Below are 25,663 nucleotides of genomic sequence, written 5' to 3' on the forward strand. Positions count from 1 at the left end.
CTAACTGAGACACAAATAATATTTATGTTGCTAACTTCACAAGCTCTTGACCTAATTGTCTCCACAGTGTTGCTAAGAATTAAAAGACCCTAACATTGTTGTTGGTCTGAAGTCCTATGCCTAATACCTTAATTTTAGACTTAACCTCGGATGTTCCCCTACCAATAATCTATAACTGAATAGATCTGGTATTAAGCTTGCAAACCTTTTGGCTATAGGAAATTGCCACCAAGAGTAGGAACATTGCAGGGAATACAATATCTCCCCAACTTCATGTCAGTTCCTGGCAGGATTAGATTATCCACTTGCATTCAGTCAGGCTTAAGGTCTGCCAGGTGTCAGTGGGGAAATTGAGTCAGGGAAATCCTACCTCAGCCCAGGCTGAACAGCCTCTCTCCCACCCTTCCCATGAGATCACCTTTTGCAGTTCATACCAGCATCTCACCAGCTTACTGACATCATGGGTTGGAGGCTCAGATCGCCTTTCTTGCTACCCATACCTGGAGTTAGACTCAGGAGAACAGTCACTTAATATCGTCCCATAATATCTAAAAAATGGCAAGTTCCAATAGCCAGGTTTCAAATATGATTATAATTTTCACTTTAGCTAAGGAACATCTTTTGAGGCAAGTCTTAAGTGGCTTACATGCCTTTCTATACATGTTCTAGTTTCTGATTAAATAGCAATCATAAAATCAAATTTACCATTAAAACCTTAACTTTTCTATTAATGCCAAACTTAACCTGAGGCTACCTTCCTCTAGGAAATTTAGACCGAAATTCTTTTCCCCAAACTAAAAATGTCATTGATTTATTCTCAGTAATTAATTCAGTCAGTTGTTTTGATACTAATTGCTTTTACCTCACTTTGTAACTTGTCCAATTTTTCTCCCCATCACTCCCCTCCCCCCACTTCCTAATATCTTGCATTTTGATTACTCCTTCCCTCAATGTACCCTCCCTTCTATCACACCACACCCTTCCCTTATCCCCATCTTCTCTCTTTTCTTGTAGGGCAAGGTAAATTTCTATACCCCTTTCCCTGTAGTTCTTATTTCCCAATTATATGCAATAAAAATTCTCAACATTCATTTCTAATACTTTGAATTCCAACTTCTCTCCCTTCTCCCCTCCCTCCCCAGCCCCACTGAGAAGGGAAGCAATTCAATACATACTAAATATGTGTTCTTTTGCAAAAGACTTCCATAATGTGTAGTACTAATTATATTGCCCTCTGTTCTATTCTGTTCCCCTTTATTTTTTTCCCGTACAATTGACCTTGTCCCTTCCCAAAAGTGTTTATTTCTAGTGACTTCCGTCTCCCATTTGCCCTCCCTTCTAACAATCCCCTCACGCCACTTGTCACCTCTTCTCCTTCTTTCCTGTGGTGTAATATAAATTTTCATATCAAATTTAGTGAGCATGTTATTCCCACCTTCAGCCACATGTGGAGAGAGTAGCTTTATTTCCCATCCCCTCCCCTTCTCCCTTATCTCCCCGGTTGAATAAGATTTTTCTTCTCTCTTTTATGAGTTATAACCTGCCCCATTCCATTTCTCCCTTTCTCTTCCTGAAATTTTCCTCCTTCACCCCTTAATTTTTATTTTATTTTATTTTATTTTTGTGTGGATATCATCTCTTCTGATTCAATACACCCTGTACTCTCTATCTATCTATGTGTGAGTGTGTGTGTGTATGTATAATCTCTCCATCTATCCAAATACTGAGAAAAGATTCAGGAGTTAAAAATATTTACTTTCCATGTAGTAATGTAAACAGTTCAGCTTTAGAGAGTCTTTTATAATTTTTCTTTCCTGTTTACCTTTACATGCTTCGCTTGATTCTTGTCTTGGGAAGTCAAATTTTCTATACAAATCTGTTCTTTTCCTTAGCAAGAATGATTGAAAGTCATATATATCATTGAATGACCATTTTTTCCCTTGAAGTGTTATGCTCAGATTTGCTGGGTAGGTGATTCTTGGTTTCAATCCCAGTTCCTTTGACTTCTGAAATATCTCATTGCAAGCCCTTCAATCCCTTAACGTTGAAGCTTCTGTTCCTGTGTTATCCTGATTGTATTTCCACAGTACTCAAATTGTTTCTTTCTAGCTGCTTGCAGTATTTTCTCCTTGATCTGGGAACTCTGAAATTTGGCCACAATATTCCTAGGAGTTTCTCTGTTCAGGTCTCTTTCAGGAGGTGATCAGTGGATTCTTTCAATATTTATTTTGCCCTCTGATTCTAGAACATCAGGGCAGTTTTCCTTGATAATTTCATGGAAAATAATGTCCAGGCTCTTTTTTTGATCATGGCTTTCAGGTAATCCTATAATTTTTAAATTATTTCTCCTGGATCTATTTTCCAGGTTAGTTGTTTTTCCAATGAGTTGTTTCACTTTATCTTCTATTTTTTCAAATTTTTGGTTTTGTTTACTAACTGCTTGGTTTATCTCATTGTCATTCATTTCCCTGAACTCAGTTCTCTCTTTCAGTGAATTATTTTGTTCAGTGATCTTTTAGACCTTCTCCTCCATTTGTCTAATTCTGCTTTTTAAAGCCCTCTTCTCTTTGTTGGCTTTTTGGACTTCTTTTTCCAATTGAGTTAGCCTCTTTTTAAAGCTGTTATTTTCTTCAGCATTTTTTTGGTTCTCCTTTAGTAAGCTGCTAACTTGTTTTTTAAGATCTTCTATTGCCTGAGCCCAGTTTAAGGTTTGGAGGCAGAGGCCTTGACTTTCTCTGACAGTATGCCTTGTTCTTCCTCATCTGAAAGGATGGGGGGAGACACCTGTTCCCCAAGAAAGTAACCTTCTATGGTCTTATTTTTTTTCCCTTTTTTGGGCATTTTCCCAAACGGTTACTTGACTTTTGAGTTTCCTCTCCACAACCACCTTGCCTCCAGTTCTGCCAAGCCAGCACTGGGGGCTGAGATTCAGATGAGCTGCTCCAAAGCCTCAGGGATTTTAGGCTGAGGCAGGGCTGCTATTCAGTGTGAGATTAAGATCAGCTGCTCAGGAGGGGGCAGGGCCACCACCCAGGGCTCAGTTCCCTCAGGGGGTTTACCATGAGACCTTCAATAATGCATTCGGGCTACTGCCTACTTTGGGATCCTCATCTGCAGCTTCCTCTACTGCTGCCTCCTGAGGAAGCCTGAGTTATGGGGATACCCTGCCCCCTTCTCAGCCAGCTGAAAAGACTCTCTCACTGACCTTTGGCGCCTGTGGGTTGAGGGACCTGTGTGGCTGCTGGAGATTCTGTCCCTGAAGCCTGCTTGGATCTGTTCCTCTTGGTGCTGCATGGCCAAGGCAAGGCTGGGCTCTGTTTTGCGTCCGGTGCTCGACAGACCTTTCCTGGTGCATGGCAGACCTTTCCTGTTGGTCTTTCATGTCTCTCTGGGACAGAAATCTCCTCCACTCCGTTGTTCTGTGGCTTCTGCTGCTCTAGAATTTGTTGAGAATTCTTCTTTACAGGTATTTTATGGGCTGTGGGTTAAGAGCTAAGCGTATGTGATTCTTTCTACTCCACCATCTTGGCTCCTCCTGTACTTCATTTTTCTTCTGTGAAATGGAATGAAGACTTGCACTGCTCACCTCAGTAGGCTATTTGAAGAGATTTATTGTTTGGTCTTCTATAGCATTAGTATAATACATGCTTAGTGAACATTTATTTTTGATATGCAACGTCTCCTACTATATGTTCTAAAACTGTCAAATTTTCATTGCCTGTGTTCTGATCTTGGCCTACCTGAGACCAGCCCCCATGTTGTTTAAATTTGTTATTGCAACAAAACAAGACTCATTCAGTACTTAACAGAAAGAGATTTCCTTAGCCCAAGTAAATGGCAGAAGGCTATTCAACAAGTACAGGCATCTTATGCTGCTTGAGTTGATTCAGCTAAGTAAATTTGTGTTACCCAAGTTGTACATTGTCATCTACCAGCCAAGCAAGATCAGAGAGAGCTCCTGGAGCTCCTCCTGCATTCTTTGTACTTAGGCAGCCAAGAAATGATATCAGCATCCTGGGCCTTTAGCCCTTTGAGCCTACAAAGTCTTGACACCTGTGATGGAAAAAAAAAACTAGCCTAATTTACATTGAGTCAGGAATTAGTTTATTACTCCTGCTAAATAATGTGGAATGTGTGGATAATGTACTTTCTGTGGAAACATTTCAAACTCAACATGTCCAAAACAACTCATTTTTCTCCTCAAAATCTTCTCCCTTCCAGAATTCCAAATTTTTGTCAATGGTACTTCAGACTTCTACATCAACCCTCTTGCTCTTTCCTTGCTAGTCATAGAAGAGAGAGTATTAACATAGTGAATAGACTACTGAACTTGGAGGCCAAGAGTTCTCACTCCAAATCCTACTTCTGGTGCTTATAAAGACCTCTTAACCTCTCACACTTTGGAGGGAGAGCTGTACCTAAAGTAGCAGTACCTCCTTTACAGGGTTCTGTAGAGTCTCAAATGAGATACTGATGGCAGTGCATATGAGCAGACTTAAAAGTCATAGCTCTCCTACTCTTTGTGCCTAACCTTCTTGAGAAGACTGTCCACAATATATGCCTCCATTTGTTTTCCTTTCACTTTCCTCATAAGTCTCTGCCATCTGGCTTCCAAACCTCATCATTCAACCAAAACTTCAGTCCCTTTGCTGGCTCTTCAACCATGTTGTACCTCCTAAGTCTGGGTGTCCCACAGGGCCATGGCCTGGTCCTTTTCTCCATCTATACTATTTCATTTGGTAATCCTGTCCTCGGCTTCCATGGATTTAATTATCTTTTTGATTGATGAGTTCCCAATATTCCATTTCCCATATCCGGCCTTAACCTCTCTGCTGACCTCTAGTCTCACATCTCCAGCTGTGTATTTGACACATTGAACTGCATGTCCCTTATACCACTGAAACTCAACATGTCCAAAACTGAACTCATTATCTTTTTCTCCAAATCCACCCCACTTCCAAACTTCCCTATTACTCTCAGTGATATCACTGCTGTTCCATTTATCCAGGCTTTTAACCCAGGTGCTGTCCTGGACTTCTCACTCTCTCCTCATCTCCAATCTGTTATCAACGCCTGTCAATTTTATCTTTGTAACATCTCTTACATATGCCTCCTCCTTCCCTCTGATATTGTTACCATTCTGGTGCACACCCCTCATGATTTCATACCTGCTGATGGATCTGCGTGCCACAAGTCTGCCCACTGCAGTTTATGAGCTGCCAAACTGATCTTTCTAAAGGACAGGTCTAGCCATGTCACCCCCAATAAATTCCAGTGGCTCCCTATCACCTCCTGGATCAAATAGAAATTCTCTGGCTTTTAAAGTACTTTGTAACTTGACCATCCCCATCCCATACCCCCCATCTTTCCAGTCTTCTTACACGTTACACTCTCTTATGTTCTCCTCAGTTCACTGACACTGCTTGCTGTTTCTCAAATAAGACACTTCATCTCCCAGCTTTGGGCATTTTCACTGGCTGATCCCCAGGTATGGAATGTGCTCCCTCCAACTCCTTAACTCTGCCTTTTTTTGGTTTCCCTGGGTTCTTTCAGGTGCTAGCTAAAATCCCACCTTCTACAAGAAGCTTTTCCCAATCTCTCTTGTGCTTCCTTCTGTTGATTATTTCCTATTTATCTTGTTTGTACATAGTTATTTTCATGTTATCTCACCTATTAGATCATTAGTTTCTTGAGAACAGGGACTGTCTTTTGCCTTTCTTTGTATCCTTAGTGTTTAGCACAGTGCCTGACATATAGTAGATACTTAATAAATGCTTATTGACCAACTTCTGTAGTGTAGGTAGGACCTGAAAGACTTGGCTGATTTCTCACCTCCACAACTTTGTCTCTTTCTTTCTGTGATTTTTAGATAAATGTTGAAGTTTTGAGCCACTAAGGGAAGAACAGCAGAAGATTTAGAATCAACCTGAAGAGTTAGTTATAGACCTTGACTATTTAAATTCCATTGTGGTGTTCTGCTTTGAATTAGAGCTAATAAGTGGTGAGAGTTCTTTCTCTCTGGAGTGAGTCATCAAATTGCAAAGAAATTTCCTCACCCATATTGAAGCTTCTGTGTTTGTATATCTGTTTGGTACTTCTGAATAATGCATAAACTAGAAAATCTGGGATACAACTGTGGACCGACTCTCTTTAGATAAAGGAACTTGTCTTAAGGTATGATAATAATAGAACACCAATATTAGTGCAGTTAAGAGTGAACCAGGTGAAGCTCGTCCAAAACTAGTTATTGATAATTATCTTAATTCTCTACGTTGGAGAAGTGGAAGAATTTATCCACTTTCAAGCATATTATGGATTTGTAATCTTTTTGGTACCACACCACTATATTTTGGGGGTTTGTTTTTAATATGTTACTTGGATATTTTTATATATTAGGAATGAAAATTTAGTCAATTTTTTATTTTTTGTACTGGGTTATACTCTGCATATACTAAAGTCTTTGTAGAAGAGCTAGGATTGAACATTTCTAATTGAAGCTTATTTTCCTCCAGAAAGGTAATTTTCACAGTAGATTCTTTTGTTTATTGCTTGCCACTTCCTTTTCTCTTTGGTGACACCCTTCCTTTCTTCCCCACCCAGTGTGGCAACAGTATCTTGTGGTAATCATTACATATTTTTAGATTTTTTTTTTCTTGTCTTGAACTGTTTAGTCCTGTTACAACCTGTTTGTCTATATCATTTGTAATATTATGTTTGGGGAAAAACCTGTTCAGCATAAGTTAGTCTAGCTTTTGATTCTAATCACATTAATTTTGTAATAATATGTATATTTTAGCTAATACTAAATGTTTTTGACAACTTGTTCCAGACTATTATAGAAAGATCTCTTATCTTACAGAATTGTAATGTAGAATTGTGTATGATAGTTTAATCAAAATGAAAGGGGTTAGAGGTGCTATATTGCTAACAGCCTAAGATAACTTTTTGCTCTAGTCTAAAATATACATCATTAATTAAATTGGATATGTTTCTTTAGAATGCAGATTATTAATCTTTAATGAAGCATATCTGATAAATTTATCTTTATGAAATATAAAATATAAATAATTAGTCCACTGATGTCTCTGGAATGTAAGACTTGGTTCTTAGATTTGGAGAGAAATTACTTTGAAGGATTCTTAGGTTGGTTGAGTTCTATTTTACTCATTTTAAGTGCATGATTTAACCTGAGTGATCTATCTGAAAATGTAGAGAAATTTCAAACTTTATTCATTTGAGTTGTTTATCATTAAATATAGCAACACCTTAGCTTCAGGAAACTTTGTAGAATGAGTAATTCTGGATAGTCTAGTTTTCCAAATAGCCAAGGTTTTTAAACCCAAGCTTTTAAATATTTTTAACCCTTTTAAGTGGAAATCTTCAGAAAATGCATTACACATTTACCTCCTTCCTCCTTTAACAGGTTACTGAACATCATTTAACCTTTCTCTGATTCCCTTTGATCAGCTGATGTACTGTACTATTACAGTAATTCCTTCAGGGCTTTTGGAAGTATGTAATACTGTTTGTTCCTGCCTTAAATTTTACCAGAAGAATGTGCTTTTTAGTTATGTTTGCTTCTAATAGTTTTCCTATCTTCTTATTGGTATGTTTGCCCGTAGCACTTCTGCTTTCCTAATTTGCTGTTTTTAACCTATTATGGGCTGGCATAGGAAATATTTAAACTAATCTGTGAAATATGTAAGTAGGACATGAGTGAGGACCCAAAGGGCTTTTCTTTAATTAATTTCAGCGCATGCATTTTGTGATATGCATTTGAATCACTTAGACACCATTTTTTGTTTCCTGTCTGGTTCCTGGTAGTTGAGTTAGATGTGGTTTAAGAGTACATACATTGAGTATTGAGTGTAGTTGCATATTCTTAGAAATATTAAACTGTAGTCTTGAGTACTTAAAGTTGGACTGCAATTTCACTGTATATATATTCACATGATTACACATGTCTATCATTAGGCTATTCCTATCTATCATTAGGCCATAATTTTTGCATTTTCACTGCCCCTCTAACCTGAACATACTTGGACATTACTTGGAAATAGCAGGATTGGTGGTAAAATGCAGATGGTTGGTGGACCCTGAGAAAAACTGTTTCTTCACACGTTTTGGATGTAGCCAATGTGAAATTTGTTTTGTTTGATTAGACATATTTGTTACAAGGTTTTCATTTCCTTTTGTTGTGCTTTTTCCTCTAGGTTGTATGTGTGTATGTGGGGGGGGGGGGGGCAATAAATGTTTTATAATAAAAAAATTTTATTTAAAAAAAAAACCTGGCTCTTGTAAAATCATACCTATAGTAAGCTATTGTGAACTTCTCTTGATTTGTCTGGAGCTGTGGCTTTTGGTTAACACTATCACACTTGTACATAATTCTGACCATTTTCCATTCCCAAAATTTACGTCTGTTACTTGCTAGGTGTGGTAAAAATTCAAACAAAAACAATTTTTGAATTCCAATGTGTTGATTGTATCAGAAATTTTATGATGCTTATATCAGATTTGTTAGTGATTTCAGTTGCCAGATTTTCTCTGGTTTCTAGTTGATAAGCAAAATAAGATTTGAACAATAAATCTCTTCTTGCCCTTTGTGAGTCTTCTCAGAGCAATTTGAGAAGATATTTTTTATTCATGGAAAACTCATTCTGAGGTCTTAACTTGAGATTACTCCCTTTTTTGCTTTTGCTTTATTTTTTGGAGTAATTATGTGGAGTATAAACCATTGGAAAAAAATTCAAGCCCAGTAATGTATATGTTTTTGCTTTTACTATTTGAAAATATCCATCTATATGAAATTTAAACTGAACTCTAATTCTAAATCTCCATACTTTGTATTGTGAAGGAAAGAAGTTAGTGCCTGCTGAGATGAAACCAGCTATATGCTATTTTCTTTCCTTTTTGTCCTTCTCATGTTTGGTATTCTCAAATAAGTTACATCTCCAACATGTGGATTCTTAATGAAAAGTGTAGGCATTGTTACAATGATGTATATAGGTAGAAAATAACTCCATGTGTTTTATGGCATCATCTTATCAGGCTTTAATTGCGTGATGTTATCTTATTTTCATAAAATTGCTACATTTCAAATGTTGATTTTAAAATACACAACTTTTTAAAAAGCTTCTTTGGATTGTTGTGACATCCCATTAGATAATTTGACAGACCATCAGGAAATATAAGATCAGAGTTATGAATTACAGGATACTAAACCAAAACAGGCATAGTAGCTTGAAGTCCTACAGAGAAATATAATTTCTCAACTGAAGGAAAATACATGTAAGGAAGTACAATTTTGAAGTTAAGATAGCATCTTATCAAGGCCCTTGCCCATACTAACCTGGTTTCCTTCCTCATGATCATTTTGGTAAAGAATTTAAACAGATCTGCTATAGTGTTAGTGTCTTTTCCATGGCTCCTCTTTTCCCAATTATATCAGCCTTTTTTTCTGTTAAGTAAATGGGAAGCAGGGGTAGTAGATCCTTATACTTCCCCACCCTTCTTTTTACAACTCACACTCCATAGCTAACATTTATATAATGCCTTAAAGTTTACAAAGTACTTAATATTTCTTGTCTTATTTGATCCTCATGCCACTGAGGTAGGTGCTATTATTATTCCCATTTTATGGATGAGAAAACTGAAACTAAGAGGTCAAAGGATTAGCTCAAAGTCATACAATATTTGAGGTAGGATTTGAATTCAGTTCTTCCTGACTCTCCAAGTCCAAAGAAATACAGTATTCTTTTCACTGTGTTGTCTAGCTGTCTCTGTAGACAATAAAGCCTCAAATACCCCAAATATTGTATAGTTGTAGGATAATTTAATTTGAGCTTTTGAGGGAAGGAAAGGGAGAAGAGAGGAGATAGCCTTTAAGGAAATATTTTTCCTTGTATTATTATTGTGAATTTTTACCATTTTAAGTAGCATATATGGTAAATGCAGTTGAATTTTTTCTTTGATAAAGAATTTGGCCTTAGGACCATAGATAGGAAAATGAATTCTAGTTGTTGAGGGTTGGGTTGTAGATGTAGAACATATAGGAATTCTAGGTCTAATGGGTACCAAACCCAATATTGCTGCTCCTTTGATATGTCTGATATGACCTTATTGTTCATGAAATTTTAAAATGCTTGTTAAACTGAATTTCAACTCAAAGTAAAATAACAAAAATTCCTGGCTCATAGTTGTTTTATGATATTGATAACATTAGAGTTTATTGATATAGAATATTTGATCACAAGTCTTTAAGGAGTTGTGTTTTTTTTAATGTGGAAGTGTAAAATGAGAAGGAAGTGACTGTTTTCTACGTTATAAACCACAGAATAATCTTAGAGTTGGAAAGTCACTCAGAGGTCATGTAGTCCACCCTGTCCACGAAATATGAAACACTTATACACTATGCTGATAGGTGCTCATCTTGCTTCACTTGAAGACTTCCAGTTATGGTGAATTCACTTCTTCTAAAGGCAGTGCGGTCCCTTTTGGACACTTCTAAGCAATTAGGAAATTTTTCTTGATATTGTACCAAATTTTTATGTTCTTCAGCTTCTACTAATTGGTTCTGAGGAGCTGACCTAGGAACAAATGAGCATCTTTAAACTCTCTTACATGTGAAAATCCTTTAGATACTTAAAGACAAGTATCATACCTACCCCATCTTCCCCAGTTCTTCAACTGGAGCTTCTATGATATGATTAATAGGCCCCTTATAATCTTAGTTGCCATCTTCTGGATATCCTCTGTGGTATACAGAATGGAATGCTGAAGATAAAGCCTGACCAAAGTACAATAAAATAGAACTATATGAAAATTATTCATATTATTATAGCTATTATAGTTCACAATACATTATACTTCCAGTGTATAATTAGGACTCTATCTCAAGTCTGTCTTTATTTCCTCTGTAGGTATACCACTCTTTTGTTTTCTCTAGGAGTATTTCATCCCCTCTGGGTGTTTTTTTTTTTTTAATGTAAAAGTTTTATGTATCAATATGGTAAAACTGGCTAAAGGAATTAATCTCTTTTAAGAATTTTTATTTCTTTCAATGAGTAAATACTAGCTTAAACTAAAATACTGTTAAAATTGATGCTCTTGAATAGGAAGTAGGAGTTAATCTATTTTAAGGAATTGTAATTTCATTGATCTAGATATTCCCTTTACTATTGAAGATTGCAACCCCTCTTTTATTAATAACTGTCCTTCGAGATTTTGTGTTGGTTAAAAATTTGATCACCCTATTGCCAACCTCATCTTGAATTTCTGTTAAATTAGGATTATAGGCATTAAATGGCTTAAAAAGCCTTTCAAGCTTTGTAGAATCTGCTTTCCCTTCTCCTTCCAACTGAGAATGAAAGGAAAACAAAACCTATTACAAACATGTAGTGTCAAGACAGATGTCCTCATTAGCCATAGTCAGATCTGAAAATATATACATATACATACATACATACACATACACATGCATGTATATGTAAACATATTTTATATGTGTATGTGTCATTCTGTACTCTTTCACCTCCTCATTATTCCTCTGGAATCATGATTGATCATTGTGATGGTCACAGTTACTAAAAGTTGTCTTTATGATATTGTTCTCGTTTTGTAAATTGTTCTCCTGTTTTGTGAAATCATGACTAGCTAAGTAGGAAGAACCAGTGGCTTGTTACTTATTCAGGGATAGAAACTGAACACGCAGCATTGATGACCTACAAAGGTGAGCTCAAATAGTATTCAGTAATAGTAGAGCCAAATGAGAACTTTTTTTTCATTTTTAACACAGTTCATATTTCATAAAACAATATCAACTTTTGGTCAGTTGATGCTTCTTTTTAAAGCATTTACAATATAGACCACAAAAGAATTTTTTTTTTTTAGACATTAACCAACTGAGACACAAATGATATTTATGTATGCTAACTTCACAAGCCCTTGCCCTAATTGTCTCCACACTATTACTAAGAATTATAGGACCCTAACTTATTGTTGTTGGTCTAAAGTCCTAAGCCTAATAGCTTAATTTTAGAGTTAACCTCAGATGGTCTCCTATCAATAATCTGTAATTTAATAGATCTGGTATTAAGCTTACAAACCTTTTGACTATAGGAAATTGCTACCAAGAGTAGGGATGTTGCAGGGAATACAATATCTCCCCAGCTTCATGTCAGTTCCAGGTAGGAGTAGATTGTCAACTTGCATTCAGTCAGGCTTAAAGTCTGCCAGGTGTCAGTGGGGAAATTGAGTCAGGAGAATCCTACCTCAGCCCGGGCTAAACAGCCTCTCTCCCACTCTTCCCATGAGATCACCTTTTGCAGTTCATACCAGCATTTCACAGGCTTACTAGCATCATAGATTGGAAGCTCAGATCGCCTTTCTTGCTATCCTTGTCTGGAGTTAGACTCAGAAGAACAGTCACTTAATAGTCCCATAGCATATAACAATAGCAAATTCCAGTAACCAGGTTTCAAATATGATTGTAATTTCATTTTGGCTAAGGAACATCTTTTGAGGCAAGTCTTAAGTGGCTTATATGCCTTTCTATACATGTTCTAGTTCCTGATTAAATAGCAATCATAAAATCAAATTTACCATTAAAACCTTAACTTTTACATCAATGCCAAATTTAACCCGAGGCTACCTTCCTCTAAGAAATTTAGACTAAAATTCTTTTCCCAAACTAAAGATGTCTGATTTATTCTCAGTAATTAATTCAGTCAATTGTTTTGATACTAATTGCTTTTACCTCACTTTGTAACTTGTCCAATTTTTCTCCCCATCACTCCCCTCCCCCCACTTCCTAATACCTTGCTTTCTGATTACTCCTTCCCTCAATGTACTCTCCCTTCTATCACACCCCATCCTTCCCCATCTTCTCTCTTTTCTTGTAGGGCAAAATAAATTTCTATGCCCCATTCCCTCTATTTCCTATTTCCTGATTATATGCAATAAAAATTCTCAACATTCATTGCTAATACTTTGAATTCCAACTTCTCTCCCTCCTTCCCTCCCTACCCATCCCCACTGAGAAGGCAAGCAATTGCATATGGACTAAATATGTGTCATTTTGCAAAAGACCTCCATAATAATCATGTTGTGTAATACTGACTATATTGCCCTCTATCCTACTCTTTCCCTCCTTATTTTTTTTATTTCCTCATTTGACCTTGTCCCTTCCCAAAAGTGTTTATTTCTAGTTACTCCCTTCTCCCATTTGCCCTCCCTTCTGTCATTCCCCTCACCTCATTTGTTGCCTCCTCCCCTACTTTCCTGTAGTGTAAGGTAGATTTTCATATCAAATTTAGTGAGCATGTTATTTCCTCCTTCAGCCATATGTGGAGAGAGTAGCTTCACTTTTCCTCTCTTCCCTTCTACCATTGAACAAGATTTTTCTTATCTCTTTTATGAGTTATAGCCTTCCCCATTCCATTTCTCCCTTTCTCCTTCTAGTATTTTCCTCCCTCACTCCTTAATTTTTATTTTATTTTTTTGTGTATGGATGTATATGTGTGTGTGTGTGTATGTATGTATGTACAATCCCTCTACCTACCCAAATACTGAGAAAAGACACAAGAGTTATATTTTCTTTCCATGTAGGAATGTAAACAGTTCAGCTTTAGAAAGTCTTTTATGATTTCTCTTTCCTGTTTACCTTTTCATGCTTCTCTTGATTCTTGTGTTGGAATGTCAAATTTCTGTACAGTTCTGGTCTTTTCCTCAATATGAATGCTTCAAAGTCCTCTATATCATTGAATGACCATTTATTCCCTTGAAGTACTATACTCAGTTTTGCTGGGTAGGTGCTTCTTGGTTGTAATCCCAGTTCTTTGACTTCTGGAATATCCTGTTCCTAGCCCTTCAGTCCCTTAAGGTTGAAGCTGCCAGATCCTGTGTTATCCTGATTGTATTTCCACAATACCCAAATTGTTTCTTTCTAGCTGTTTGTAGTATTTTCTCCTTGATCTGGGAACTCTGAAATTTGGCCACAATATTCCTAGGAGTTTCTCTTTTCAGGTCTCTTTCAGGAGGTGATCAGTGGATTCTTTCAATATTTATTTTGCTCTCTGGTTGTAGAATATCAGAGCAGTTTTCCTTGACAGTTTCATGGAAGATAATGTCTAAACTCTTTTTTTGATCATGGCTTTCAGGTAGTCCCATAATTTTTAAATTGTCTCTCCTGGATCTGTTTTTCAGGTCAGTTGTTTTTCCAATGAAATATTTCACATTATCTTCCATTTTTTCATTCTTTTGGTTTTGTTTTATGGTTTCTTGGCTTCTCATAAAGTCATTAGCCTCCATCTGTTCCATTCTAATTTTTAAAGAACTATTTTCTTCAGTGAGCTTTTGAACCTCCTTTTCCATTTGGCTAATTCAGCTTTTTAATGCCCCCTTCTCTTTGTTGGCTTTTTGGACCTCTTTTTCTAATTGAGTTAGCCTCTTTTTAAAGGTGTTATTTTCCTCAGCATTTTTTTGGTTCTCCTTTAGTAAGCTGCTAACTCGCTTTTCAAGCTCTTCTATTTCCTGAGCCTGGTTTAAGTTCCCTTTGGAGGCACTGGAGGCAGGGGCCTTGACTTCCTCTGACAGTATGCCTTGTTCTTCCTCATCTGAAAGAATGGGAGGAGACACCCGTTCACCAAGAAAGTAACCTTCTATGGTCTTATTTTTTTTCCCTTTTTTGGGCATTTTCCCAGCCAGTTACTTGACTTCTGAGTTTCCACAACCACCTTGCCTCCAGTTCTGCCAAGCCAGCACTGGGGGCTGAGATTCAGATGAGCTGCTCCAGTCTCCCAGGGGCTTTAGGCAGGGACAGGGCCTGCTCTATTCAGTGTGAGATTAAGATTAGCTGCTCAGGTGAGGGCAGGGCTACCACACGGGGCTCAGTTCTCTCAGGGGCTTTAAGATAAGGCCTTCAACAATGGATGGGGGCTGCTGCCTCCACTGCTGCCACCTGAGGAGGCCTGAGTTATGGGAACATGCTGCTCCCTTCTTGGCCAGCTGAAAAATCCCTCTCACTGACCTTTAGTGCCTGTGGGTTGAGAAATCTGCCACTGGAGATTCTGTCCCTGAAGCCTGCTCGGTGCTGCTCCTCCTGGTGCCTCGCAGCCAAGGCTGGGCTGGGCTCTGCTCTGGTGCAACAGACCTTTCCCGTTGGTCTCTCAGGTCACCCTGGGCTAGAAATCTCCTCCATTCTGTTGTTCTGTGGGGTCTGCTGCTCTAGAATTTGTTGAGAGTCCTTCTTTACAGGTATTTTATGGGCTGAGGGGGAAGAGCTAGTGTATGTGCATCTTTCTACTCAGCCATCTTGGTTCTGCCCCTGAGAACTTTTTTGTAAAATTTTTAAATTTTAAACTTAAATACAAAATAAAAGAAAAAAGAAAAACTTAAATACTAAAACTAAAATAATACAAAATAAAAAAGACAAAAAAGCATTGCTGTGTGTATAGCAGAACATGAGAGAGGCTTTAAAATGTGCAGCAATAAATTTCCATTTCAAGAAAGCCTGTATTATAAATACTGCATGTAGTGTTAAGAGCTTTCCATCTTTGCTTCCTTGTAAGTTTTCTTTTTTCTGCTGTGAATTTTTTACTTTGTTCTTTTTTTTTCCCCTTCTTCCCCACGCTACAATTAAGTGTGGATATATTCATATAGAGAAATATACATGTATATACACACGTACATACATATATAGACATATGCACCAAGATATGCATTCATACATATACCTGTACCCATATATACTCACACACTTATGTACTTAGATACCTATAATCATACTCATATATAGTCATATACATTCATGTGTATCTATGTATGACCATACTACCAAATAAGAATTTTTAAAATTAAAATAAGTCCAATTAAAAAATCAAATTAAAATCTAAACATAATTTAGAATCTAAATAGAGGCTCCCCAAGTGGGCAATGCCGCCCCCTGGGGGTCACTGGACAGTTAAGGGGTGGTGGTGGGAGCCTTGGGTGCCGTTGGAAGGCCCTGAGTGAAAGTAAGGAGGCGGTTCTACCGTATATAAGGTATAATGTGTGCAAGGAAGAAGAGAAGATAGCGTTCTGAAAAACCGGCTACGTCATCATCAAAATGTCAATGTAGGGAAAAAACTCTGATTTACAATAAATTATTAAATTTAAGATGTGTCATTTTAAATATATGTATGTAATATTTTTTTAAATGATGCAAATTTAAAAAAAAACATCAAAGAATTAAAGATTTCAAGGGGGTGCTGAGCAATTTTTTTTAAAAGGGGACAGTGGGCCAAATAAGTCAGGGAACCTCTGACCTAAAAGAAATAAAGTGATATCAGGTATGAAGAACTTGAATAAACCTTGGCTTTCCTTAGGTGTTCAAAAAAGTGTGAATGCAAGCTTTGTAAATGTCATCCAAAAGTACCTTCATTTGTATCAGTCATCCAGATGGCTGCTATTTATAGCATGCATTGCTGGTTCTTTTTTTTTTTTTTTATAATTTTACATAAAGAAAAAATAACCACTTTTCCCTTTTTAGTGTTTAACTCCTTCATACCATTTAATTCTGACTTGGAACACAGTGGACTCTAGCTGTTTGCATGACTGACAAAATGAAGGGAAAAGAGCAGGGTGGGGTTAGATTGGTGCTGCAGTTGCAGGAGCCAGGAAAATAGTAAAAGTTCTATAAAAGAGACCTAGTGTAACATGTGTTGAATTAATTCTTCAATTTGCAAGTTATAGTAATACAAAAAGTCTTTATATGTGGTATCTGTGTAATTCTATAATATTACATCTAGATTACATTACTATATTCACATAAAATCTTAGATCTGAAGTTATATTTCAATATCAAGAACTTTATAACTGGTCAAAAGTTATCTCTCCTTTATATGTTGAAAATCATGGGGTTTTAAGTATCTATTTACTTTCCTTATTTGCCCTTAGAAACAGTGTACAAGTTCTGGCAGGTTCTATTCTGCTGGAAAGGCTTCCTATCAGAAGACTTTTCTTTATGAAAAACATCCCAACCCCTCCACTAATCCTCATATGGCAAGAACTCAGGATTCTTCATTATCCTGGTTGCCTTCTTTTGGAGGTTCCCTCATTTATTTCTGTCCTTACTAAAATATGAATTTGAAATGAGGGGCCATAGTCAAGAGCCAGAAAGTATATACTTCATTATATTTGTTCTGTTTGACACCAGGAGTACTGAGTAGAAATTACAGAGACAAGTTGAGGTTTGATGTCAGGAAAATTTTCTAACATTTGGTGTTATTTAAACATGTAACGGGCCTTCCGAGGCAATGTGTTCATTCTCGTTGGAAGTTTTCAAACAGTGCCTGGATGACCATTTATTTGGGTTTGTTAATAATGGGAATTCCTACTTTTGTTTAATATGGGTTAGCCCATATGACCACTGAAATACTTCCAGTTTTAAAATTCTGTGATTCTTTGATTCTCTTTATTCTCCATTACCACATGTAGAATATCCACATATGTGAAGGCTAGGATTGTTAGAAATAATTTTCCTTGTTGTCAAAGATACATGCCACTGGCATCATATTGGGTATTTGTAGGTCTTTGTGTTCTCATTTATCGTTGTCTTTTGTTTCCCTTAGGAGGAGGTGGCAAGCGACATGGTCGAAGTAAGAAATGGAAGGAGATGTTAAAGTTACCCCACATCAGCCAGTGTAATGAACTCAGATATACCATTGGTGAGCCGCTAATGCATTTTGTATGTTTAAATCTTAATGTATTGCCAATTGTTTAAATAGATCTCATTAGATATTACTACATGGTGTTTTCAATGTATCTTTTTTCTTAGGTATCAGATTCACATTTGTGAGACGAGTTCTCCTCTTTTCAATGAGAAATACTGTAGATATCTCAAGTTCTAGTTAGGAAGTGTGTGCTGGTTGACTTAAAAAAAGAAACCTCAAAATGTTTTCAGTATTTTCCTGTTTTATCCCTCAATGAATTTTTCTGAAATATTTTTTTTTTGTTTGGAGAACATAAATGCTTTTTGAATCAACCATCTAGTATTACTTTATAAGGATGACTTCATAAATTGGTTACAGTTCTTGTTTACAGATATAAAGCCTTTTTAAAAATTAAGTAATGAATGCTTGCTGAATAAATGGAATATGAAAGCAAAATGTAAATGTCTGCACTAGAAATCTTCTTACTCTGAAAAAAATTTAGTAGTTATAGCATATTATTACTTACTTTAAATGGCAATATGAAGAATATAATCACCCAAATAAACTTTTAAAAAAATTTGGCAGTCAGGAGCCAAACAGGAATCATTCCTTCACCCCCATCCCTTAGCTTTCTACTTTATTAATAACTAGATGCAAACTCGAAAAATGGTGCTTTGTATTGATTGCTGTCTTGTTGAAGAGACAGTGGTTTGTTGTAAAAAGCCCCGCCTTTGGAGGCAAAGGATATTGATTTAGTCCTGACCTCTGCCACTTGGATCTCTTAACCACTTTGCTTCTGTGCCTACTTCTTCAAGGTGAAGGTATGGGACTAAGTAACCTCCAAATTTACTTCCAGTTCTCAATCTATGGTTGTAATAAATAGCTTTATTTTTGGAAATTATGTATCTGTAAATTATAAAGTTCCTTGAAATCTCTTTTGCTTAAAAATTAAATAGATGTTCAGATGAGCACAGAAAGTTATTTTGCTATACTTTTGGTATTGTCATCTTGGACAAAATATGTTGAAGTAAGTACAGCATTGGCATGTGTTATGGTTCCAAATCAGTGAATTAATTGTAGATCAAAGAATCTATCACGGGGACTTTTGACCATATTGTTCAAATAATGACAGTCTTAATGTATAAATTTAAACAAACAATAGGCTACTACATTCTTTATCATTTATAAAGAATTCCAAGGAAGGAATCTTCATCTCTTTCCTTTTAAATTAGCCATAGTAATCATTGCCCTTCTTGTTCCTAAGGCATTTTATTCTTTATGAAAATGCAGCTAATCCTAGAACCATGAACATATAGACAAGCATGATCACGTGCTGGGCAGTATTTTATATGGTGAAGTATATTAAGAAAAAGATGAAGTAACTAAAAGTTGTGGATCAGACTAAGTTCCTGATGTTCAAAAAAAAAAACTTTAACAGATTGCAAATTACAATCTTTTCTTAAAATGACAAGTGCTAGTATTGCAAATGAATCAGGCAGGTCTGTATGCCAAAAATATTTTCATTAAACCAATTATCTTGTGAAAATGGAATGCACTTCTGTGAGTAATACACATTTAAAAATCAGGGGTCCTTGGTACTACTGATTAAATAGTGTATTTGAGTGTGCTCTTGGCTGTGAAAATAGCCAGTTGGGACTGACATTTTCTACCTTTTTTAAATTAAATCACACCAAGTCATGTTTATAATATTTAAAAGTTATCTAATAATACAAATTGTTCTAAATATCTTTGCAGTAAAAACATTTACATTTTATAACTCCAACCTTAAAAAAAGATGCTAGGGTTTTGTGTGGAGGTTGGGGCAGGGGAGAAGTGGTGCAAAAGGTGTTGTTTGGCTAACCAATGTTAATTAACATTGTTAGTATTAATATGTACCATAAACCCATATTTAACAGCTGATTAAAACTTTGTAACTTAGACTCTACTTCTATTAAAATTCGTATGTTGGTTTTCAAAGAAATGTGATTTCAATGCTCAATTTAGCTGCATCATATCTACTGTTACTATTACTGCAAGTTAATAAAATATGAAATACCATATTTAGTTCTGGTCTTTTCTTCAGACAAATTTGAAAGCCTTTCATTTCATTGAATGGCCATTTTTTCCCTTCAAGGATTATGCTCAGTTTTGTCAGATAGGTAATTCTTAGTTGTAGTCCCAGCTCCTTTGCCTAATGGAATATTACATTCCATCCCCCCCGATCCTTTAATGTTGAAGCCACCAAATCCTGTGTAATCCTGATTTTGGCTCTCCAGTATTTGAATTGTTTTTTTCTGCCTGCTTTTGCAACATTTTCTCCTTGACCTGGAAGTTCTAGAATTTGGCTGTAATGTTCTTGGGAGTTTTCATTTTGAGATTTCTTTCCAGAGGTGATTGGTGGATTCTTTTTTTTTTTTAATTTTATTATTATTATTTTTTAATGTTTAACAATCACTGCCATACAATTGAGATTTTATCCCCCCCATACCTACCCCCCACTACCCCCCTCCCTCCCCACGACTGCATACAATTCTGTATAGGTTCTACATATACTTTCCTATTGAGTACATTTTCACTGTAGTCATGCTATGTAGTCGGACTAAAATAAATGGAAGAAATATAACAAATCAAAACATGATACACAAAAACATACACATACACAAACATGATCTGCTACATTCTGAGAATGACTTCCATATTTCTTTCTCTGAGTGTGGAAGGCATTTTGCCTTAGAGAACCACCATTGGGATTTTATTTTTTTTTTTAAGAAGTTCTTGCATTATTACAAAATTCCAAGTCTACCAGAAAAAGCTCTCACACACTGTGGTCACTGCTGTGCACAAAGTTCTCCTGGTTCTGCTCCTTTCATTCAGCATTAGGTCATATAAGTCCTTCCAGGCCTCTCTGAAGTCTTCTTGTTCATCATTTCTTATGGCACAATAGTACTCCATTACATTCATATACCATAATTTATTCAGCCATTCCCCAATTGATGGACATCCCCTTGACTTCCAGTTTTTGGCAACTACAAAGAGTGCTGCTATAAATATTTTTGTACATGTGGGACCCTTTCCCATTTTTATGATCTCTTGGGGATACAGTCCTAGTAGTGATATTGCTGGGTCAAAGGGTATGCACATTTTTGTAGCCCTTTGGGCATAGTTCCAAATTGCTCTCCAGAATGGTTGGATGCGCTCGCAGCTCCACCAACAATGAATTAGTGTTCCAACTCTCCCACATCCTCTCCAGCATTTATCATTTTCTTGTTCTGTCATGTTTGCCAATCTTATAGGTGTGATGTGGTACCTCAGAGTTGTTTTGATTTGCATCTCTCTAATCAAATGATTGGTGGATTCTTATGTCCATTTTACCCCCTTGTTTCTAGTATATCTGGGCAATTTTCTTTGATAATTTCTTGAAATATGATGTCCAGTTCCTATTTTTGATCATGACTTTCAGGTAGTCTAATAATTTTTAAATTATTTTTCCTGGACCTGTTCTCCATAAGATATTTCACATTTTCTTCTTTTTTTTTCTTCTTTTGATTTTGTTTGATTTTTGATGTCTCATGGAGTAACTAGCTTTCACTTGTCTGATTCTAATTTTTAAGGAGTTATTTTTGTCAGTTTGTTTTTTTAAACTTCCTTTTCCATTTGACCAATTCTACTTTTTAGACAGTTGTTTTTTTCAGTAAATTTTTGTACCTTTTCTTCTTTTTTTGTGCTTCCTTTATCAGGCTATTGATTTTTTTCATGATTTTCTTGCATCATAATCATTTCTTTTCCCAATCTTTCCTCTGTCTCTCTTATTTGATTTTTAAACTCCTTTTTGAGCTCTTCCAGGAGTTCTTTTTGGGCCTGAGACCAATTCACGTTTTTCTTTGAGGTTTTCTGTGTTGACATCTTAACATTGTTTCCTCTTCTGAGTTTGTGTCTTGATCTTTCCTGCCACCATAATAACTTTCTATTGTTTTTGCTCATCTTTTCCAGCCTATTTTGTTACTTTTAAAGTAGAACTTTATTCCTGGGGTAGAAGGCGTATTGTCCTGGGCTTCTTGTGACTGGGGGTATAGGCTCTGGCTGTTTGTCTGGTGCCGTCCTGGGACCCCTCATGCTGTTGTTGGGGCAGTAGAATGTCTGATGGCTCACTTGACACTGCCCTGAGAGTGGGGTTCAAGTGAGGGTGAGGGGAGTAGGGAATGTGAGAGATGGCTGGTGCTGCCCAGAGCAGCAGGTATCTGGCCGCTCACCTGGTGTTGCACTGAGGCTTGAGGCAGGGGTGGAGAGTTGGGGGAGGAGTTGTGTTGACATTTACTGTTAACTTAGTGCTGTGCTATGGTGTGTGGAAGGGGCCTGGTGCTGGTGTTTGGCTGTTCACCTAGTGCAACACTGAGGCATATAAGGGTACCTCATGCTGTGCTGGGGTTCTCCTGGTGCTGGGATGAGGTGGGGTTGGGGGGTGGCTGGTGCTGAGTGATAACACCTGGTGCAGCACTGAGGCACCTTCGAGGGGGGGGTACTACTCTAAAGCCCATGGTGGGGAGGGGTTCTGCATAGAGGCTGCATAGGAGTGGGGCTAGGTGCTTGCCTGCTACTGTGGCAGGACTCTGGGGCCTCAGTCACTGACCTGCAGTGGGGCTCAGGCCTCTTTTTGGCTTGCAGAGGCAATGCCTGCCCTAGCAGCACTCCTCTTTACCTGAATGAGACAGACCTTTTCTGAGAACATTTCAAGTTGTCTTGGGCTAGAAAATTGTTTTACTCTGTCTTTGTTATTGGTTCTGCCATTCCAGAATTCATTTTGGGGTGCTATTTTGTAGTCGTTTGGAAGTGCATATGGGAGAGTTCAGGCAATTTCCTGTTTACTCTACCATCTTGGCTCCTGGAAATCTGTGAAATACCGTATTATACAAGTACTTTTACTACATTTGTTAATATAGCAAATGGTAACGTAAAGCATCTCCACTTCATGGTTTGTATTAATAAGGAGTTGAATATTTTCCTGATTCTCCTTTCAGTTCCCTTTTCCCTCTTGAACTGGAAGATTTCTGTTATTCCTTTGTGTTCCTAGGGTGCTTTCTCTGGATTGCTTCTTTGCCATGCTTTACTCTTCCTTGTATTATATTTACATGTATCAGTGTTATATCTCTGCAGTAGTCTATGTTGCTTTTCATTTTGGTATCCCCATCCCTTAACATAATGAGTTACACATAGAAGACACTTAATTGATGTTTGTAACTTGTTGGATTAAGTGGAATGGTTAGTGTGTTAATCTTGATCTCTTAACATCATTATAGTTGTGATTACTATTTGTGTTTTCTTTAATCTATGCAATCCTTTTACAAATTCTTAGAATTACAAATTTATGTTTTATTTAGAGCATGGAGTCATTTTGATATGTACTTCCAGTTCATTTGCTAGTCATTTAGAAAAATAATAGTTAATAGTAATCAGTATTGACTCTTTGAGCATTTATCCCCTTTGCTTTAATCCATGCAAATGAGAGGGATGTTCTCTATGCAGTTGTCACAATGAATAAAACTGAACAGCTATTCCTAGTTATAGGTGGTTTATTTGCCCTCCTTTTATGAGAAGAAAATTATATCTACTTTAAGTAATGTAATAGAGAGGATTTTTTAATCTTTCTTTTTTCTGTTTTTTGGGGCTTTCTTCTTAGCTTGTATTTGACTTTACTTGAAAATATTGCTCTTATGTAGATTCTGCATGCTTTTATTTTGGGAAGTTGTAAATGATAATTTCCTAATCAGTTCACTCAACTTTTTGTAACAAAGAAGTTATCCTGATAATCTTAAGCTTTTTAGCTGTTAGCTTACAGTGGAAATATGTTAGCAATAACGTTTTCCCTATATTACTCTATAGATTAATTGGCTAAATATTGAAGCTGACATTTTTGTTGAACATTCTTAATCCTTCAGACAGCTCATTCTTAATGATAAAGATATGTGTATATAGCCTTATCTAACTTACAGATATTGCTTTAAAAGTTTTATGTAAATCATATCTTTGTAAATCAACAATATTTCAAATGTATTGAAGAGAATTTTGTTTTAAAGGAATTCAATGAGAAGGCCATTATACAGAGTGCTCCAAAAATCTTGATGCAACTTAAAGTTATGAGATCTTATTTTTATTAAAATGTATTAAAGCTTAAACTGTACTAAGACCTTTGAGACACTCTCTGTAATCACCAATTAATTGAATCACATAATCACAAAGTTCAAAGGAACCTCATGGTCATCTAGTCTAACTATTCCTAAACAAAAATACCTTCTATAGCCCTTCTGACAACATCCATCCAGCCTTTTCTGTCACATTCCTGATGATGGGTAAGTCACTGCTTCCTTTTGACAATACATTCTACTGCTAGTTCTGATTGTAAGGAAAGTTTTCATTATATCAAGATGAGATTTGTGTTTTTATTGCTTGGGTCATGGGCCTTCCTTCTGTCTGCCCTGTGGAGTCTTATAGGCAATTATAATCTCTCTTCAAATGGCAGCCTTTCAAATACAGTAATGTATTTTGATATTAATAGTATGGTCTTTCCCTTGGCCCCTCTAGAAAGTCCTCTCCTCTCTAGGCTAACCTTTATAAATTATTTCCACTAATCTCCATATGGCATAGTTTCCATTTATTTCCCCAGTCCTCTTTGAACACCCTAAAGTTTGTGCCTTTCCTAAAATGTGATACTTAGAAGTGAACATAGTACTCTAGATATGATCTGACTAGGACAAAGTTTGATGACTTATAACTTTCTGAGGATGTTAATAGAGCCCAGATTTATTTTATTTACTGTCATGTTGCTCCATTGTTGACTCATAGTAAGCTTTTCCTATTTCCTCTTTTTTGGCATCAACAACTCGTTTAAATAGGTCAAGTTGAATTGCTTCATTTCCATGCCTAGTTTGGTGTTGATTTTGATGTTTGTTATAACAAGTTAGTGATCTGACTGTACATAGCTGATTCAAAAATGGCTTCCATAAGAGTGACCAGTTGTTCCCAGTTTCATTTAGAATGAATTTGTGTGTGTGTGTGTGTGTGTGTGTGTGTGTATGTATGTATGTATGTGTCCATTTTGTTATTTGGTATTCATGTTCAGCAGCTACTGGATGTTTTCCTGAAGAAAATATTTCTTAGCTTATAAGAATTTGTTCTTTTGTTTATTTCTGAATCATGTTTTCCAATGTATTTGTTGACCATCTTCCTCTATAGTCTCCTCTGAATTGAAGTCATTGAATATTGTTCTTTTCCATTTACATTGTAAACAGCTGGGTGGTATAGTAAATAGAAATACTGGACTTGGAGTTAGGAAGACCTGAGTTCAAATCCTGCCTTTAGGACTTACTAGCTATGTGACGTGGGCACATCACTTAACCTCTCTCAGCTTCAGTTTCCTTATCTGTAAAATGGGGAAACCATTTTGGGGCACCTTCTTTACAGAATTTTTGTGAAAATCAAATGAGATCATGTAAAGTGCTTTGCAAACCTCAAAATGCTACATAAGTGCTAGTTGTTATTTTTATTATAGTTGTATAAATTGTTATTTCCTTAGCTTTTCGTACTCAGTGAGTTTGTGTCTCTCACCATACTTCCCTGTATTCATCCTATTTCTTGTTTCTTATAACATAATAACTTTCTACTACATTGATTTACCACAACTTTCTTTAGTTGCTTTTCCTACTGATGGGGCATCTACTTTGTATCTAGTACTTTGCTTCTACAAAAAATGGTGCTATAAGTATTTTGTTTTATATGGGGACAGGAGACTTTCCTTCTTTCGTCATTGACCTCCTTGGAGTATATGTATACTGCTGAAGCCTCTGAGTCAGAAAATATGATATTTTAATAAATTTGTTTGAGTAATTGCAAATTTTTTTCTAGAATAGTACCAGCAATTCATTACTGTCCTTATCTTTCCCCTAACCATTCTATCACTGAAGAGTATACATGGTTTTCAT

The 25,663-nt window shown here is 36.5% G+C and overlaps 1 protein-coding gene across 3 annotated transcripts in view; it reads left to right on the plus strand.

The window, feature by feature from the left end:
* The window catches only part of GRK4 (G protein-coupled receptor kinase 4), a 135,939-nt gene that overhangs the window by 30,035 nt on the left and 80,241 nt on the right, over window positions 1-25,663 (plus strand). For all 3 annotated transcript variants that reach the window (XM_072620066.1, XM_072620067.1, XM_072620068.1), the window contains exon 2: window positions 17,610-17,705. In XM_072620066.1, coding sequence (XP_072476167.1) covers window positions 17,610-17,705 — 96 coding nt within the window. The remainder of the gene's footprint in view (window positions 1-17,609; window positions 17,706-25,663) is intronic.

Source organism: Notamacropus eugenii, chromosome 6 (assembly GCF_028372415.1).
Source record: "Notamacropus eugenii isolate mMacEug1 chromosome 6, mMacEug1.pri_v2, whole genome shotgun sequence".
In the NCBI taxonomy this organism is placed as follows: Eukaryota; Metazoa; Chordata; class Mammalia; order Diprotodontia; family Macropodidae; genus Notamacropus; species Notamacropus eugenii.